The 18,429-nt window shown below is 43.0% G+C and overlaps 1 protein-coding gene across 1 annotated transcript in view; it reads right to left on the bottom strand.

Annotated features, from left to right (window-relative positions):
• Positions 1-18,429, bottom strand: part of FES (FES proto-oncogene, tyrosine kinase) — a 235,336-nt gene that overhangs the window by 30,912 nt on the left and 185,995 nt on the right. The window contains exon 14 of the mRNA XM_073618513.1: positions 12,703-12,821. Within this exon, the coding sequence (XP_073474614.1) occupies positions 12,703-12,821 (119 nt within the window). The remainder of the gene's footprint in view (positions 1-12,702; positions 12,822-18,429) is intronic.

Genomic DNA, 18,429 nt, shown 5'->3' on the forward strand with positions numbered 1-18,429 from the left:
TTCAAACTGAACTTTGAAAATGAATTTCTCCACAATGCCTTCATAATTGGACAAGGGCTCATTTTAAAGATTTTTTTACTGATTGCTCAGAATATGTAAATATTTTGGTGTGTTAAGTCTGAGCAATGGTTTACTTTATTGGTAAAGTAATGGGGTTAAATTGGAATGGATATACTCTACATTTAAAATACACTAAAACCTGTATAATACTAAAGATAATACAAAGGAGAAGCAGGGTCTGCTGTGTAGGCATGCATTTTTCTAGCATATTGTCAAAGAAGCGCCTGCAGAACTGATCATCTGCTGCTATCCTAAAGTGAAACTCTAACAACTCTTAAAACTGTCCCCTACTTCCCCCTAACACCTATGCTAACTAACCTGTGTAAAAAAGATCTGTATGCTCACCCAATTTCAGAACACTTCAGTCCAATCACATGATCTCACCTGTGTCTGCCAGCCATGCTTCAAGGAAGAGGAGAGAGCGGTGACTTCATCCATAGACTTCAATGGACTCTTTGTTGTCGACACTCCCTCCTCTCCCCTGCAGTCGCACTGGGTGAAAACGGGGAGTGGGATCACATGACCGAACCAAAGCGGGCTGAAAATAGGTATGTATACAGATCTTTCTTACACAGGTTGGTAAACCAAGGTGTTAGAAGGGGGTAGGGGCCAGTTTTAAAAGTAGTTAGGCTTAAACCTGGGATTCCACTTTAATGAGAACAAAGATACTGTTAGTCAATGCCACTATTTTCTTAAGGATTGCCTCTATTAAAGTAAATTGTTGGTCAAGAAAAATAGGGTGGAGATCAATCGCACCTTTGTAAAGAACAGTAATGGTCTTCATAAAATGAAGGCATCCTTGTCTCTTGGATAAAGGTACACATGTCTAATATGCCATCCATGGAACACCTTAGACAGAATGTTAGAACTGTGAACATCCTCTGCTGTCATAGCATTAAACAGATATTTTCGTAAAAATCTGTAAGAAAGCATAGTGTTTGCCTTACAATGAATAGCAGTGAGGGGCATGAATTGGCTCCTTTGTCAAGCACACTTTTAACATTCTTTCAAAGGCTTCCTCAATACCATATTGCCAGGCTCCATTTTATAGAGGACAAAGATGCCAATACCACCATTTTTTTGAAGAAAAACAGACAGCAACTTTGTCCTCCACAAAATGATGAATGTGAAGTCATGCTGGCCTAACATGTGCAGTTCAGTCTTGTGATGGACCGCCTGACACCCTGCCTGGGTGCCTCCGTCAAACAGTGCTTTCTGCCCTCAAAAACCCTTCCAGCAGTCCGATAGCTAATACCCGCTCTTTACCTCTGGCATCATACACAGACAAGATGTTGAGGCAAAAACCAAAGGAATCGTTTTATTGAACAGAAATACAGGTTTTTATACATTCGAAAACAGGGACAGTCCCCACATAAACAATAAAAATTCATTTTACGCATTGAGGTAAACATCCCAAAATGGTTAGGTAACGAGGCAAAGTTGACACCAGACTAATCACATCAGGAGGATTAGCAAACAGACAGAAACAATAGGTTACTCAACTAACAATGGGAGAAAGACATGTAACAGTAAACACATAAGACCTTAATAAACAGATTACACATAACAGCAGAAGGCCTCAGCATCAGGTTGTTTTGAGCTCATTATAATCATCTACTTAGAGTCTCTGAGACTAGGAGGGGGTTGAAACAGTCAATGCTAGTTTGGGCACAGAGACCCCAAATCTGTATCCAGGTCCTCCTGTTCTCAGAGTCTGTGTGTTTCAGGTAGACATGGACTTGAATCTGAAGTAAAACTACTCCAAAGGTCCCCCAGGCATACAACTCCAAAAAATAGAGCCCCTCAAACACCAGCGCCCACAGTCAGTAGACAAGAGGCTAGCCTACAGTCCCCCCCGAAAGCCTCTGTCCTGGTTGGGTTTGTTACATTCCTTCCCCCCAAAGGCAGACTAACCAGGTCCCAGACCTCCAACTGGTCTGGGCATGCGTTAGTCGGGCAGAGTGAACCCACATAGTTGGTCCACATGATCTCCATTCTTGGCAGAGAAGAGTTGTCATTGGTAACTGTGGGGCAAAGGTCATGGACCCTTTGTCGAGCTGCCAGTGTTACAGCTGGGATGTCTTTACCTTTCTGGGGCTCGGTCTGCTGCCGGGGAGAGAGGCCGACTTCTCCGACTCCGTGATACTGTGAAGAAACAGTAGGTGCTAGACAGAGGCCAGCATGCTCTGACCTGTTGCCAACACTTCAGCTGGGGACCCACATCCTACACTCTGGCTGACTGTTGGGGTGGGGGGATGACTTCCTCTTCTCTGAAGACTCTTTACTGCCTCTGGAGAGGGAGAACAACTACCTCTTTCCCTAGTCTTTGGTCTGCTGCTGGGGAGGGAAAATGGCTTTCTCCCCTCCCTGCATCTCAGACTGCAGCTGGGGAGTGAGGATGGCTTCCTCTCCCCCTTGCATCTCGGACTGCTGCTGGGGAGTGAGGATGGTTTCCACCCATCCCTGCACATCAGACTGCAGCTGGGGAGTGAGGATGGCCTCCTCCCCACTCTGCATCTTGAACTGCGCTGGGGTGGGGTAATTGCTTCCTTCCCTCCTTGCATCTCAGATTGCCGCTGGGAAGTGAAGATAGCTTCCTCGCCTCCATGCACATTGGACTGCTGCTGGGGAGGGAGGACGACCACCCTCCTTTGCCTGCTGCTCGGGAATTGCTGAAGATTCAGGGCATGGGCTGGTGGCACTCGGGCTCATTGCCAGCGCTTCAGTGAGTGACTCATAATGCATAACATCTATGGGTGCTGGGGCATATGCTTGTTTCAGCTCCCATTCTTGTGACTATAAAGTCCAATTCACTGCTCAATCCAAACTCACTGGGAAGTTCCAACTTCCTAAAATATCGGATATCTTCCCATCTCCACTCCACTGCACTACCAAACTGTAGATCCTCCTGAAGCACCTTAAATATCAATCCTGGGCCGCCAAAGTCATAGCCTTCTATGGGACTGCTGTTCTCCAGCCACAGACACACTTGGGTGGCATACCATTGCAGCGCCCGATACCCATCAACCAGCATCAGTTCCGTCTGGACCAACCTATCTAGCTCCGTCAGCCATTCCTCCAGGGAATGCTCTCCTAGGAATGGTATACATAAATTCAGCTGCAGCCAGTACTGATCCATGGGCATAGGGAGGACCTTTCCATAACAGTCTTGCTCCACTTGGAGAGCCTCTCTCCAGAGCTCCTGGCGGATCTCTTCTCTCAATTCCAGCATGTCCCAGTCAGAACCAAGTTCTCCGTACTGGGCGAATGTCTCTTGCATTTGTCACTGGAACTCTGCTTTCATGGTGACCGCCTCCGGGAACACTTCTCTGATATCATCTGGCATTGGATGTCCCAGACTGCAGGAAGTATCCCGCTACTGGCAACCAAATGTGATGGACTGCCTGGCACCTGCCTGGGTGCCTCCACCAAAACAGTGCTTGCTGCCCCCAAAACCCTTCCAGCAGACTGTTACCCCAAGCATCATACACAGACAAGATGTTGAGGCAAAAACCAAAGGAATAATTTTATTAACAGAAATACAGGTTTTTATACACTTCAAAAAACAGAGGCAGTCCCTACATGAACAATAAAAATAAATATTACACTTTGAGTTAAACCACCTACAATGGTTAGGTAACGAGGTAAAGTTGACACCAGACTAATCACATCTCCAGGAGGATTAGCAAACAGATAGAAACAATAGGTTACTCAATTAACAAAAGGAGAAAGACACTTAACAGTAAATACATAACACCTTAATAATCAGATTACACATAACAGCAGGAGGGCTCAGCATCAGGGTGTTTTGAACTGATTATAACCATCTGCTTAGAGTCTCTGGGGATGATTTATTAAAGGCAAACAGATTGTGCACTTTGTGAAGAGCAGATGCACTTTGCAAGTGCAGTTGCTCCAGAGCATAGTAAATGCAGTAAAGCTTCACTTTGCAAAAAGTACCCAATCATGTGCAAGGAAAATAATAAAAAAACTGCATTTTTGCTTGCACGTGATTGGATGATGAAAGTCAGCATAATATCTGCTCATTTACCAAGCTCTGGAGCAACTGCTTTTACAGAGTTTAACTGCACTTTGCAAAGTGCACAGTGTATTTTCCTTTAGTAAATCAACCGCCCTGAGTCTAGGAGGGGGTTGAAGCAGTCAATGCTTGTTTGGACAGAGAGACCCCAAATCTGTATCCGGGTCCTCTAGTTCTCAGAGTCTGTGTGTTTCAGGGAAGACATGGACTTCCAAAGTAAGTACAAACCAAAGTAAAACTACTCCAAAGGTCCCCCAGGCACACACCTCTCAAAGAATAGAGCCCCCTCAAACACCAGGGCCCACAGTCCTACTCCAAAAGCCCTTCTCCCAGTTGGGTTTGTCACTTCACAATGGCCTCAATTCACTAAAGGATTCCACATGCGATATGAAGGTCACCAGACTCATTTTTTGGAAATATAATATGAGATAATAAGTGAGTCGGTTCATGAAAGTGAAATATCTAATGTAAGGTAAATACCGCAAAAAAAAAGAGAAATCATTAAAGGCAATTCACTAAAGAACACACATTCGTTATTTATCACCTGATGTAGGCAGCTGGTATTTTAGCAATGTACAAAATGACAATGAGGGGAACTCTGCACTGGCCAGTAAGTTAGAAGTATACAATCTCATACAGAGCAAGTATTACAATTTCAAACTGTCCAGCAAACAGGAAAGTTTCATAGCGGTGACTCAAGTATCCTGTGTGTAGTATAATATTCCACAAACCAGATTCCCAGTTTTTATAGTCATGACAGCACATAGCTCAATATTAAATCTGGAAGATTGCTTTAACACGCGTATTAGTACCTATTCTGACTATCGCTAGACAATTGTAATGTCAAATAAATTGCTTTGGGCTTTATGCAAATAATTGTTTTTTAAACGGTAAACTTGATAAAATATTGCCTCATTATCGCCCATATTCCAGTACAATGTGAATGTCCAAATATCTTTTCAAATTGTTCAGTAGCAGCTGTGCGACAAACTCCACTCAAGCTGTTCTACCTAATGATTATATAAACTGCAACTAGAGCTTTACAATTCTAAGGCTGATTTTTATTAATATTATACCAGCTATCCCCTGTAAAGCCGACCAGATTAAAAACTTATATTGTGCACATAGCATGAATACATAATATGGCAAAAACTCAAATCCGAAGCCATATATTCATGGTTATTATTTAATGTTATAGTATAGAATTTTGGCAACAAGAATTACAATTTCTAATTATGGTACTGAGAGATCTACTAAAATGGGATAGCTTATTAAACTTGTTCAAAAAGTGAGAAGCAAGATATAAAATAGGATGTGTGATTTTGCTTGTAGGGGGCCATGTCATTTCTAGTCAATTGTCATGAAGGCCTTAGCCCCCGTTCACATCGGGGGGATTTGACATGTCAAATCACAGGCCAAATCACAGCCTTTTGCTGACAGCGGCACGGTCCGAATCGGTGCTACCCCGACTTTGCGACACCGCACCGGTTTCCAAACGTAGTTCCTGCACTACTTTTGGTGACTTGGGGGGGCGATTTCAATAGACATCTGTGCATGAACAGATGTCTTTCAAATCGCCCCCAAACTCGCAATGAATGCGGGTTTGAAATTGTGTGAGTTCAGCTGAACTAACATGATTTTAAATCCGCCTCCAAAGTGAACGTACACTAAAAGAAGTGCATTTCCATTTTTTCAGACAAATTGTGAAAGCACCTACCTTATATTTGTTCCCTTTAACACATCATTACTTAAAGCTCAACTCACTGGAATTCAGTCGCTTTGTAAAATTTGCTGGCATACTATGAGTTAAGTCCAACAAGGTGTATGCCACCTGGACTAATCCCTTTTATTTCGATCTGGAAGTTTGATGAAGCTCCGGGAGGATAGCTATTGCTGCACTCCCAGGGCTCTGAGAAGAGAGGCCCTGTGTTCTCACACAGAGCAGCTCTGCCCACCCCTCTCCTCTGCTGCTCATAACAGAGAAGTCATTGTGTTTTGTTAATGAGTTTACACAATACAAAGTGCTCTGTGATTGGACAGGTGGAAAAGAGAGGTGGGCACAACAGTTGCATATGACTCTGCAACTGAAGGAGCTGAGACCAGGCGGTCTAGCATCGGAGCTCTGGAAATGTAGTGATCGCTATTCTCCTGGAGCTCTACAAAACTGTCAAATGTAAATGAAAAAGATACGTTAGGTGAGGTGGCGTGCACATCCTTAGACTTAAAGCAGTATTAAAGCGGTAGTAAAGCCTGCTTTGTTATTTTTACCTACAGGTAAGCCTATAAAAAGGCTTACCTGTAGGTATAATGAATATCTCCTAAACGTGTACCGTTTAGGAGATATTAACTCTGCATGTAACCGCTGATGTCACTGGCACATGTGCTCTGATGTCACTGCCCCATGCGCTCTGACGTCACTGGTACATGCGCTCTGACGTCACTGGTACATGCGCTCTGACGTCACTGGTACATGCGCTCTGACGTCACTGGTACATGCGCTCTGATGTCACTGGCACATGCGCTCTGATGTCACTGGCACATGCACACTGACGTCACTGGCACATGCGCTCTGAAGATGCCGGACCTTCCGAGCTTCTTGCCGGAACCGAGGGCTCCCGTGTGCATGAGCGGAAGTGGCAACATCGTGGCTCCGGCCAATCACAGCGCCGGAGCCCACAAAGCTGGAAAAAAGGCCAGAGGAAGATGTCAGCCCTCTCAGCGGTGACTGGGTGCAACTGGAAGGGCTTCATTCTAAGGTAAGTATTTCATAATGTGTTTTTATTCTTTATTCTGCAGCGTTTTACTACCATTTTAAACCCAAAAGCAGACATTTAATATAATGCAGTTTACCACTTCTTACATGTGATGGCTGCATTACTTTATTTTTTTAGGCTTTCTTATATTTTCATCTGGTGATCTAGCCAGCAAGTTTGTTGTTTTCAAAAGCTCAAGTTCTCTAGCAGAATGTGTCAGTTTACATGGATCAGACAAACCACTTCACATTTGCAGGGGTGATTAAAACAATCAGCTTTTATTTAATAATGAAAAATCTTTATCCTAAAAGGAAAAAAACTGTTTGCTGTAACTGACTATAAACTGTTGCATTTATTGTTGGTCAATTCATTTAACAAACAAATACTTTCCTGCGGAGCTTACTTCTAATTTTAGCCTAATTATTTGCCATTGTTGTTTCAATGTATTGTCAGGTCCAGCTACAGTTCAGGTCATCACTGGAAGTAGGTAGGAGAACCCAACATTTCCAGAAGCTCCTTCGGGCCTCATTGCTACATGTGTTTATGTGAGTTGTCACAACTTATACTGACACTCCTATATTAAGTATCAAGCCCTTCTGACAGGGGCGGACTGACTGGTCGGTCACTCCGGCTGTGGCCCAAGAGCCCGACTGCTGAAGGGGGACCGCCAGCGACACCTGCTGGAACACTTGTGGCCGTGGGCCCCCCAGTGACCATCTTTTCAGGCACACCTGGGCCCCAGCGCTGCCTCAGAGGGTAAGGGGGGGGGGGGCGATCGCCGCTGGATCACACAGAGCGGGGATCTTCCGCTTACCAAGCAACTGCTGTCATCGGATATCCCACCTCCTGCCCGGGCTTCCTTGATAGACGTCACACTGAAACCGGCGCATGCGCAGTAGCAGGAGGGGATACCTACATTCACAGGATATCAATCTTGCTACTACACAGACGTGTGACGTCTATCAAAGGAGGCGGTCCAGGAGGCTGGACATCCGATGACAGCGGTCGCCAGGTGCCACAGCAGGAGATACCCTGTGCTATAGCCGCTAGCAATAATCATTGTGTTTTGCCGGCAGAGAAGGATCCCTGTGCTCCTCGCTGGGAGGGATTTCCCCATTAACACTGACTGTGTTGATGGGGGAATGGAGCAATTTTTTTATCGATCGTCTATGGCCTGCCTTAGTCATAAGAAAACAACAGAAATTTCTCTACAATTTTTATCTCGCATGGCTGACCTCCCAATGTTACATAGTTACATAGTTGGTGAGGTTGAAAAAAGACACCAGTCCATCCAGTTCAACCTATGATGTGTATGTGTTTATGTCAATATTGTACATTGTATACCCCTGTATGTTGTGGTCATAGGCGTGTGCACAGGATTGTGCCAGGTGTGCCTGGGCACACCCTAATCACCCAGTGTGGTGCAGATTCCCCTGTTTAGACCCCTGATATTTCCCCAAAGCCCCCTAAAATGTTTTTTTTTTTAATAAATTAAAAAGATAAATTTGTAAAAAATAATAAAAATAAAAACTGACACCGTCCACTGCCCTACTGAAACCAATCTCTGCCCTAATGATACCATCCATTGCTCTGCTGACACCATCAGTATATACTGTATACACATGCACACACGCAAATGTTTTTGAACTTTGGGGTGCACACCTTAATGCAATAGGCTGTGCACACCTATGGTTGTGGTCTTTAGGGTGCTCATCTAATACTTTTTTTTAAACTATCAACGCTCCCTGCAGATACCACTGCTTGTAGAAGAGAACTTCACATCCTTACCACTTTGACAGTAAAGAACCCTCTATGCAGTTTAATCACTTCAGTCCCGGAAGGCTTTACTCCCCTAATGACCAGGCCATTTTTTGCGATACGGCACCTCATTACTTTAACTGACAAGTGCGCGGTCCTGCAACCCTGTGCCCAAATAAAATTGATGTTTTTTTCCCCACAAATAGAGCTTTCTTTTGGTGGTATTTGATCACCTCTGTGGTTTTTATTTTTTGCACTAGAAACAAAAAAGACCGACAATTTTGAAAAAAAAAAACAATATTCTTTACTTTCTGCTATAAAACCTATCCAATAAAAAAAATGTAAAAAATCTAATTTCTTTATCAATTTAGGCCAAAATGTATTCTGCTACATATTTTTGGTAAACAAAATCCCAATAAGCGTATATTGATTGGTTTGTGCAAAATTTATTGCGTCTACAAACTAGAGGATAGATTTATTGCATTTTTATTTATTTTATTGCTAGTAATGGCGGCGATCAGCGACTTTTAGCAGGACTGCGACATTGCGACGGACAGATCGGACACCTGACACTTTTTTGGGAACTACAGGAACCAGTGCTAAAAATATGCTGGCAGGGAAGGGGTTAACAGCAGGGGCGATCAAAGGGTTAAGTGTGTCCCTAATTTATGTTTTTCACTAGGTATATGTTTATTGTCTTTGCACAGTTCCTATATACTGTTGCGTTTGGCAATAGCGTTTTGGTAAACATTTTTACTGTTTGCATTTAACCACTCAATTTATTTTCTATTTTCATTTTTTTGCATAGCAAACATCATTTGTGTTCTATTTATCTAATATTTATTTTTATTTCACTGTGGTGTTTATAGACACTGGTTTATATTTAATTTTTTTCAATCTCTTTTTTTCATTTGTATTGAATTTACCTTTTGTCAGGTTATAGGCACTAGGTTGTTGCCACTTTTCATTCCTTTAGCGCGACTTTTTGAACTATATGTCCCTAGGGGGTGCTTACTAACTGTGTGGGGGATGGACTCAGACTCACTGGATGAACACAGAGATCCGTGTTCCTGTTTAGCAGGAACACAAGATCACTGTGTTCATTCCTGTCAGGATGGTGGTCTGCCTTGTTTACATTGGCAGACCGTCGCTTTATATATCAAATAGCAGCCAGCACAACACTAATGCCGCGTATACATGGTCGGACTTTTCGGCTACAAAAGTCCGACAGCCTGTCCGACAGTCTTTCGACGGACTTTTGTCGGACTTTTGGCGTACTTTTGGCGGACTTGCGGCAGACTTTCTTATGAACGGACTTGCCTACATACGATCACACAAAAGTCCGACGGATTCGTACGTGATGACGTACACCGGACTAAAATAAGGAAGTTGATAGCCAGTAGCCAATAGCTGCCCTAGCGTGGGTTTTTGCCCGTCGGACTAGCACACAGACGAGCGGATTTCTGGGTCCGGCGTAGTTACGACGTAAAGATTTGAAGCATGTTTCAAATCTAAAGTCCGTCAGATTTGCAGCTGGAAAAGTCTGCTGAAAGTCCGCTGAAAGTCCGGGGAAGCCCACACACGATCGGATTGTCAGCCAGCTTTAGTCCGTCGGCGTCCGTCAGACTTTTGTAGACGAAAAGTCCGACCGTGTGTACGCGGCATAAGACAAGTGTAAATCAAGGATGTGTGAAAGGTAAAATTTTGGTCAGCGTTCAAAAAATGAAAATTCATGTATATACAAACTAATATACACTGTGCAATGACCACAAAAATTAATAATAATGAAAAAGAGATGTGGAATTCACCCCCAAACTAAATTCCATGTGCCATCATATAAAGGTTTTTTAAAAACATAAACATAACAGTCCTTGAGTAGATGGTGAAAAAAAATTGTAAATAGAAGTGGGATTCCATGTGACATTGATGTTGAAGTGAAGACACAGACAAAAGAAACACCACCGGTTAGTGAGGAGGCTTAGCGGAGTGAGAGGACTCAAATGGGCATATGCTCAGTGAGTCAAGGCTTATGGTGCAACCACCAAAATATGGGGCCTCCACGTCTGGGCTCCAGATCAAGTTGTAAGACAATCCAATTGGTCAAGAGATGTCACCGAGAAGCCTCCGAAGCAACCAACTTGTCAGACCAAATCCTCTTAAGTGTTCAAAATAGTGTGACCAAAAAAGAAAATACTCCATATAAACATAAAAATGTATTAAAAGAAAATTGGAAACACTCACATTACCCACAAGCCTTAATTTGAAACGCTTGATCCACTTTCTATATGTGAGTGTTTCCAATTTTCTTTACATTTCTTTAAATTTTCTTCATATGACGTCCTTGACTTTGAGCGGTGATATCTGAATGATTACAGGAATCATTCAGATTCTGGCTTTTTCGGCTGTTCCGCTGCTTAATCATTCTTACGGGTGGCGAGAGGGGACCTCCCCCACCTCCCGCCGCCCTCCGGTGCTTCTACCGACTCACCGCTTCCATCGGTGAGTCAGAGACAGGATGCGCTGGCCCCGGATGTTTACCATAGAGATTTCCGGCGGACCAGATGGTCGCCGGAGTCTCTATGATCGTTCGGAGGCCGGGCGCTATGTTATGACGTCACGCTCGGCCTCTGCATTCAAACAAATGACAAAGCCTCGGCTGGGAAGCCGAGATCGTTTTTTTCAATTTTTTTATTTCAGACTTCCCAGCCTAGAGATGAGATGTTGGGTCTTATTGACCCCAGATCTCACTGTAAAGAGGACTGATCATGCCATATTCCTATTACAAGGGATGTTTACATTCCTTGTATTAGGAACAAAAGTGATCAAAAACATTTTTTTTTTTTTAAAAAGTGTAAAAAAAAAAAAGTATAATTAACAATAAAAAAAAAATAATTCTAAAGCGCCCCTGTCCCCGTGAGCTCGCACGCAGAAGCAAACACATACGTAAGTCCCGCCCACATATGAAAACGGTGTTCAAACCACGCATGTGAGGTATCGCCGCGAATGTTAGAGCGAGAGCAATAATTCCTAGACCTCCCCTGTAACTCAAAACATGTAACCAGTAAAAAAATTGTCGCCTATGGGGATTTTTAAGTACCGAAGTTTGGCGCCATTGCACGAGCATGTGCAATGTTAATGCGTGACATGTTAGGTATCTAATTACTCGGCGTAACTTCATCTTTCACATTATGCAAAATAATTGGGCTAACTTTACTGTTTTGTTCTTTTTTTAAAGCACAAAACTGTTTTTTTTCCCATAAAAAACGCATTGAAAAATTGCTGCGCAAATACCGTGCAAGATTAAAAGTTGCAACAACCGCCATTGTATTCTCTAGGGGGTTCTATGTAATTTTTTAGCAAAAAAAATTATGATTTTTTTACATGTAGGAGAGAAATGTCAGAATTGGCCTGGTTGGCAAGTGGTTAAATTCTCTTTCACTAAATTGTTTTTTTCCCTATGCTAGGGTCACCAGTATGGTATTTGTACATTGATATCATATCCCCTCTCAAGCGTCTCTTCTCCAGAGAAAAGAAGTTCAATGCTTGTAAGTTCTTAGCTTTGTTGCCCTTCTCCGGACTCTCTCCAGTTCCACCAAAATTTATCTCCTGCAATCCTTATGCCTGTATACAATCAGCTTTTCACATAACTACTTGGAAATCGCTTTGCTTGTATAACAGTTTGTAGCAATGTGTGCATTGAGTTATGAAGAGGTGAAGTGCAGAGCATACAAAGCAGCAAATGCCATCACCTTGACATACGTTGGAAAGTAAGAATCTGCCTTCTAGTCACTGAGCTGACATCTTGTTCTAGCATTCGTGACACAGATGAGAAACAAATCAATATGAAAGCGTCCGCTGACTGTAATTTGTTATACAATCTCAGCACCTAATGATCCAGCAGGCTGCACTTACAGAACACTTTACATGCCTTTACTGTGTCAGATCAATGAGCGCTGCCTGGATTTGTCAGTTAAGCTATAGCCATTGAGTAATATTAATGGAAAGGAAGCGATGAGGAACAAGGCTCAGTGTCTATAAAGGAAAAGCTAATTAAATTCCAAAGGTCTGACAGACGCAGATCAGCATCCTCACCTGGCTTCTGAAAGAAACTTGTCCTTCAAATCTGGTGGCAAAGTCTCCCGGCAAGTTTTAACCGCAACGGGAGTGTTGTCGGCACGGAGACGCCCGCTGAACACCTCTCCGAAATTACCCTGTGGGAGATACAAAAGGATAATGTATTAATGAGGGTTTCTGCAGCACAGGGTTTCACCAGGCAGGAGAATGTTATGTCTGTAAAAGAGCAGAAATAGTACAAGATCTGTTCCTTCATCAATGTCACCAGGCAGAAAGGGCAAAGAAAGAATTCACATTTTCTTGCTTGCAGACAAATACAGATAGTAGAAAGATAGTTTGGTTACTGCTTATAATCAGGGCAGACACTAATAACATAGGGTGACAAGACATTCCTGGGTTCTTGGCCACAGTCCCCAATTTTAGGGGGCTGTCGCCAAGAAAAAAGGGACCCCAATTTTGTCCCCAGTTAAAGGGGGTTATGTAGCTGAAGTCCTACCCCACCCACTGGTCAACATTTGGGGCTCCTATCATTTATGTTTCCGGAGATGAGTTTAGACCTGGGGGAGAGGTGCTGCCTCCCAGGTCAGTCCACTGTGTGATTTCAGGCATCCACAGCCACAGTTGGGACATCAAGCCTGAGAGAGGGGGATCCCAGGGGTATATCCAGACGCATCTGCACCAACGGTGTTAAGCATTCCAGTGTAAGGTGACCAGTCGGGTCCCTAGAAAAGCCTGCCTATTCCAGGATGTTTGTTTGGGCCTTAGCCGCAGGATTGGGTGAGAGGGCTTTCGCCCATTTCCAGGAAACAAGGACACTGTACTCAGACAGAGTTAAATGGACACTGTATACAGACATTATTGCTGTTAGTCATCTTGCTGACACTTGTAGTGCCATAGGGCTAAAGGATAAGGCCATTCATTCACAGAGACACTGTATACAGACACCATTGTTCTTTCACCTTGCTGAGGAAGATCCTGCATTCTTTACTTGATAATCAGGGCCAGTTGTGTTGTTTGGCCCTGCTTTTCAGGAGTTTAAGTGCACCAACGAGAGTGGCTAGCTGAAGAAAGCCTTATCTTTCTTCAAAGGGATTGAAGCTACGAGTGCCATATGGACAGTTTATCTGGGAAATTAAGCCATTAAATTAAATGAATTGAATACAGTGTTTGTCGTTGGGCCTGTGGTGTCAGGGTACAGAAGAGAGAGGTCTGACATAAAGAGGGTCAGTCTTCTGCTCTCCTCCTGTCTGGACTCCCAAGCCAAATTTGAGTAGAGGTAACCAATCCAATATAAAGTGTCATATTGTGATTTTTTTTGCCATTTAAGTGTGCCTCTGCTCTTGGAGACATTCTCATGTTTGGAATCCCCTGAAAGCAGCCTGAATATAGTATTGATCTATATTGCTCTTAATCTCACCTATTGCGCTCCAGTTGATTACTTGAATATTTACTGTAAGACCCCTTTCACGCTGGGGCGGGCATTGACGGTAAAACGCCGCTAGCTTTAGCGGCGCGCTACCGTCATTTAAGTGGCGCTATTCGGCCACTAGCGGGGTGCTTTTAACCCCTGCTAGCGGGCAAATAAATGGTTACATGCGCCCGTGTAGCTCCGCTGCCAAGGCGCTTCGGCAGTGGTGCCCATTCATTTCAATGGGCAGGAGTGGTGGAGGAGCGGTGTATACACCGCCCCAAAGATGCTGCTTGCAGGACATTTTTTAATGTCCTGCCAGTACAGCGCCCCAGTGTGAAAGCACTCGGACTTTAACACTGGGACTGCAGGGGAGGTGTTTTTCAGGCGCTTTACTATTCTTAGCCTAAAAGCGCCTAAAGAACGCCTCCAGTGTGAAAGGGGTCTTACTGCTGGTTATGCTTCCACAGAATTATTGTCGTAAAGACAATTTCTGTGTTTTATCATAACATGTGTGTTTCTCATTGGTCATTGCATTTACACTATTGCCAGGTGTGCCAGAGGGGGCCGAGACTGTTATTGGGGTGGAGAGGCAGAGTAATGGACTGAACAAACTTAAGCGGCTCCTCCGGGGGTAAGGCTACACATGGTATAAAAAGTGATTGGTAAGCTGCAAAATATTACATTTTTGTTTTTGGATTTAATACCGCTTTAACTTTATAGTACTTGTAGACATTAAATACATTCTGTACTATTCTTGCAATCTTGACAAGTTTGGAAGGCAATCACGCTGTCTAGTGATGTAGTAATTGAGCAGTAGGATTTACTGACACTGATTGAAGAGGATCTGATAGTTTAAAAATAACACGTGCGCACAACACCTAATGCTTCATGTATTGTGACAAAGCTACAAGGTTTTCTTTCTCCCCTCCGCTCAGGAAAGGATTGTTTGAAATCTATTAGAAAGTCAGTGCTGGCTTCATACTTGTTCTAATGGTCCCCATACACTAGACGAAAAATCGTTCGAAAATTTGTAATTTACTGTAGACTGTTCGTTCGTTTTTCATGCAGTTAATAGGCACAAATAGAAAATTGTTTTTAAACAAATAAGGAAAGAACCCTGCGAGCCAACGATCTTATGCCAAATAAGTAACAATACTCAGCTGCAGGCGCAGATCACGTTTCATATATCGTGCAAATAATTTAAAAGAAAGAATACGCTGCGCTAGAATGAACTGTATCAATCTAAAGTTTCTTGAATCTAAAGATATGTGCAAATAAATTTGAGTGAATCAAATAGTGACAAGTCCAAAGATCCAAAACATATAGAAATATGCATATGTAAATTATCAATAAATATAAACCAAACACATTAAAGTGCAACGTGCATAAATCCCCCTGATGAAGACACGTGATCCCTGTGTCGAACACGCGTAGGGGAGGGGCCAGGACAGAGTGAGCAGCACAGAGTCTGTCTAAGTTGAGACGGATACCATACCCTTACATTGGTTACTGTTTTGAAGGCTTGGAATAGAGCGGTGCACTGACGCACCGGGATAGTGTGAGTACACCATTGTGGGGAGAGTATTTTGTTTAATTTTAATACATTTACAAAATAATATCACACTATCGAGTTTTTTCTCTTGTATATGTCTGTGGAACTGCATTGGAGACTGACATCTGGTAATCAGCACAGAGCCCGGGGGTGGCTCCTAAGCGTGTTTTGACTCAGTGTAGCAGCGTCACACGCTCTGAGGTGAGAAGAATTACCTGGGGGGCCACTGAATCGCACCAGAGCATGGTTTGCAGCACCAATGATATTATGAGCATGTTGGAAAACACCATCAACGGACACTTATTATACTCACTTTTTTGATATTGAGTCACAGGATTTTTTTATATATCACCAATCACTTTTAATACTATTTATCAGGACTGTTTATTATATCAGTTTGTGGGGCACTAAGCACCTTTTGAAGCTTTGTATGCACTTTATTTTGCGTCATTTTTTATGCACGTTGCACTTTAATGTGTTTGGTTTATATTTATTGATAATTTACATATGCAAATTTCTATATGTTTTGGATCTTTGGACTTTTGATTCACTCAGAGAGAGTATTTATTTGCACATATTTTTAGATTCAAGAAACTTTAGATTGATACAGTTCACTCCAGCGCAGCGGATTTTTTCTTTCAGAAAATTGTTTTTGCCTTTTCAGAGCCAAAAAAATCAGGCTGTCAAAAAAAAAAATCACCTTGTGTCGAATGAGCAATAACTTGAAAGCTTAATGTGTTTCCCGCCTGTTAAAAACTGAACTGTTCACACTGCGCATATGTGACAAAACGGGTGAAAAACTGATTCATTCATGTCCATTGAACAATTTATCTTTCAAAATGTGAACATTACATGATGGCACTATCATCTGCTCTCATGACCGAGTGTTCGTTATTCGAAAACGCGTTCAAGCAATTTTTCATATAGTGTATGGCTAGCATCAGACATGCTGGTAGGTTAATTGGCTCCTGGATAAAATAGCCCTACTATGTGTATGTATGCATGCAAGATAGGCACCTTAGATTATAAACTTTTTTAGGCTGCTTTCACACTGAGGAGTTTTTCAAGCGTGTTTGCGTTTAAAAAAATGCGCCTGAAAAGCTCAAGATAAATGCTTCCCTTTAAAATCAATGAATGTGTTCGCACTTCGGCGATGTGCTTCCGTTGCAATGAAAAAATCCTCCTTGCAGCATCTTTGGAGCATGTTTGGAGAGCTAAAAAAAAAAAAAAAAGCACCAAAAACTGACCTTCTCTTTGAAAGCAATGGAAAAGCGTGGTAGAGCGCAGCAAAAACGTGGCAAAAATGCACCTGCAATGCGTTTTTGAGTCACGTGTCCTTTAAAAAACGCACCACAAACGCTTATGCGTTTATGCTTCATTTTTGCAGCGGATTAGTGTGAAAGTGCCCTTAGGGCAGGAACTGATGTGAAAGTACAGTATGTAAACAATAATAAAATACTGGTAAGAAAAAAATATTAACCACTTGAGCTCCAGAATATTTTTTTAAAATTTTTTACTATCGGCGATCATTTACTATTGGCGATTTACTATCGGCGATCGGTGACTTATAATGGGACTGCAATCTGACACTAACTGACGCTGGGGGGAACTGCCTAACTGCCACTGACATCACCAGTGACACTAATACACAGTGATTAGTGCTAATAATATACACTGTCACTGTACTAATGACACTGGCTGGGAAGGGTTTAGCATCTAGGGGTGATCAAGGGTGATCAAATGTGTGCCTAACAATGAGAGGGTGGGTCGGGGCCCACTATGTCTGGCGCTGGCCTGCCCCCCCCCCCCCCCCGCTCTGTGGGTCTCCAAGTCTCGTCTTAATTATATGTGCGATTGGGGTGGAATACCTCAGGTTGGTTGGTGGGATCCCTTGCACTTCCACCTTATATCAATACTCTTAATGAATGTAATTGTATCATCTTCTGAATTGGATAAATGTAGATGTTGTTGAATCTCTCCTATTCTAAGTCATGCAAATGATCTATGTATGTCATCTGTATTCAAGCTTAACCCGAAGTGAATTGTTTGTTTTGTGAAAATCTAAATAAACTTTTTTGTTAAAAAAAAATAAATGTGTGCCTAACAATGTGTAATGCATGCTACTTTTATTAACAGATCTCTTTGTTTCTTCTCCTTGCTTTGCAGGGATGAGAAACAGAGAGATTGTTCCGTCTGTGCTGTGTTGATTGTCAACACAGGGCTCTGGGGTGTAAATTTACACAGCCGATCAGCAGGCCCAGCCATGAATCACTAGCCGGGACTTGCTGACAGACTCCCGCTGTGTACAATCATGGCCTAAACCCAGAAGCAGTCAATAACACAAAGGTATGCATACGTACGAGTATGCATAGATTAGTTGCATAATGCATAGAATGCATTAAGGTGAAAAACCTTAAAGGGGTAGTAAAGGCAGAAGGTTTTTTATCTTAATGCATTATATGGGAAGCGCGCCCTTCAGCACCCACTAATGCTTACCTGAGCCCTATCTCTCTCCAGAGATGTCCATGAGTGCCTCGGCCATCCAAGACTATCCTCCTGATTGGCTGAGACACACCAGAGGCACCATTGGCTCCTGCTGCTGTCAATCAAAGTCAGTCAGCCAATCAGAAGAGAGAGGGGGCGTGGCCAGGCCAGGGCTCCATGTCTGAATGGACACGAAGCTGTGACTTGGCTCGGGTGCCCCCACAGCAAGCAGCACTCGACAGGAGGGAGGAGCCAGAAGAGCTGAAGAGGGACACGAGAAGAGGAGGATCCAGACTGC

The sequence above is a fragment of the Aquarana catesbeiana genome, linkage group LG03, assembly GCF_042186555.1.
Source record: "Aquarana catesbeiana isolate 2022-GZ linkage group LG03, ASM4218655v1, whole genome shotgun sequence".
Classification (NCBI taxonomy): Eukaryota; Metazoa; Chordata; class Amphibia; order Anura; family Ranidae; genus Aquarana; species Aquarana catesbeiana.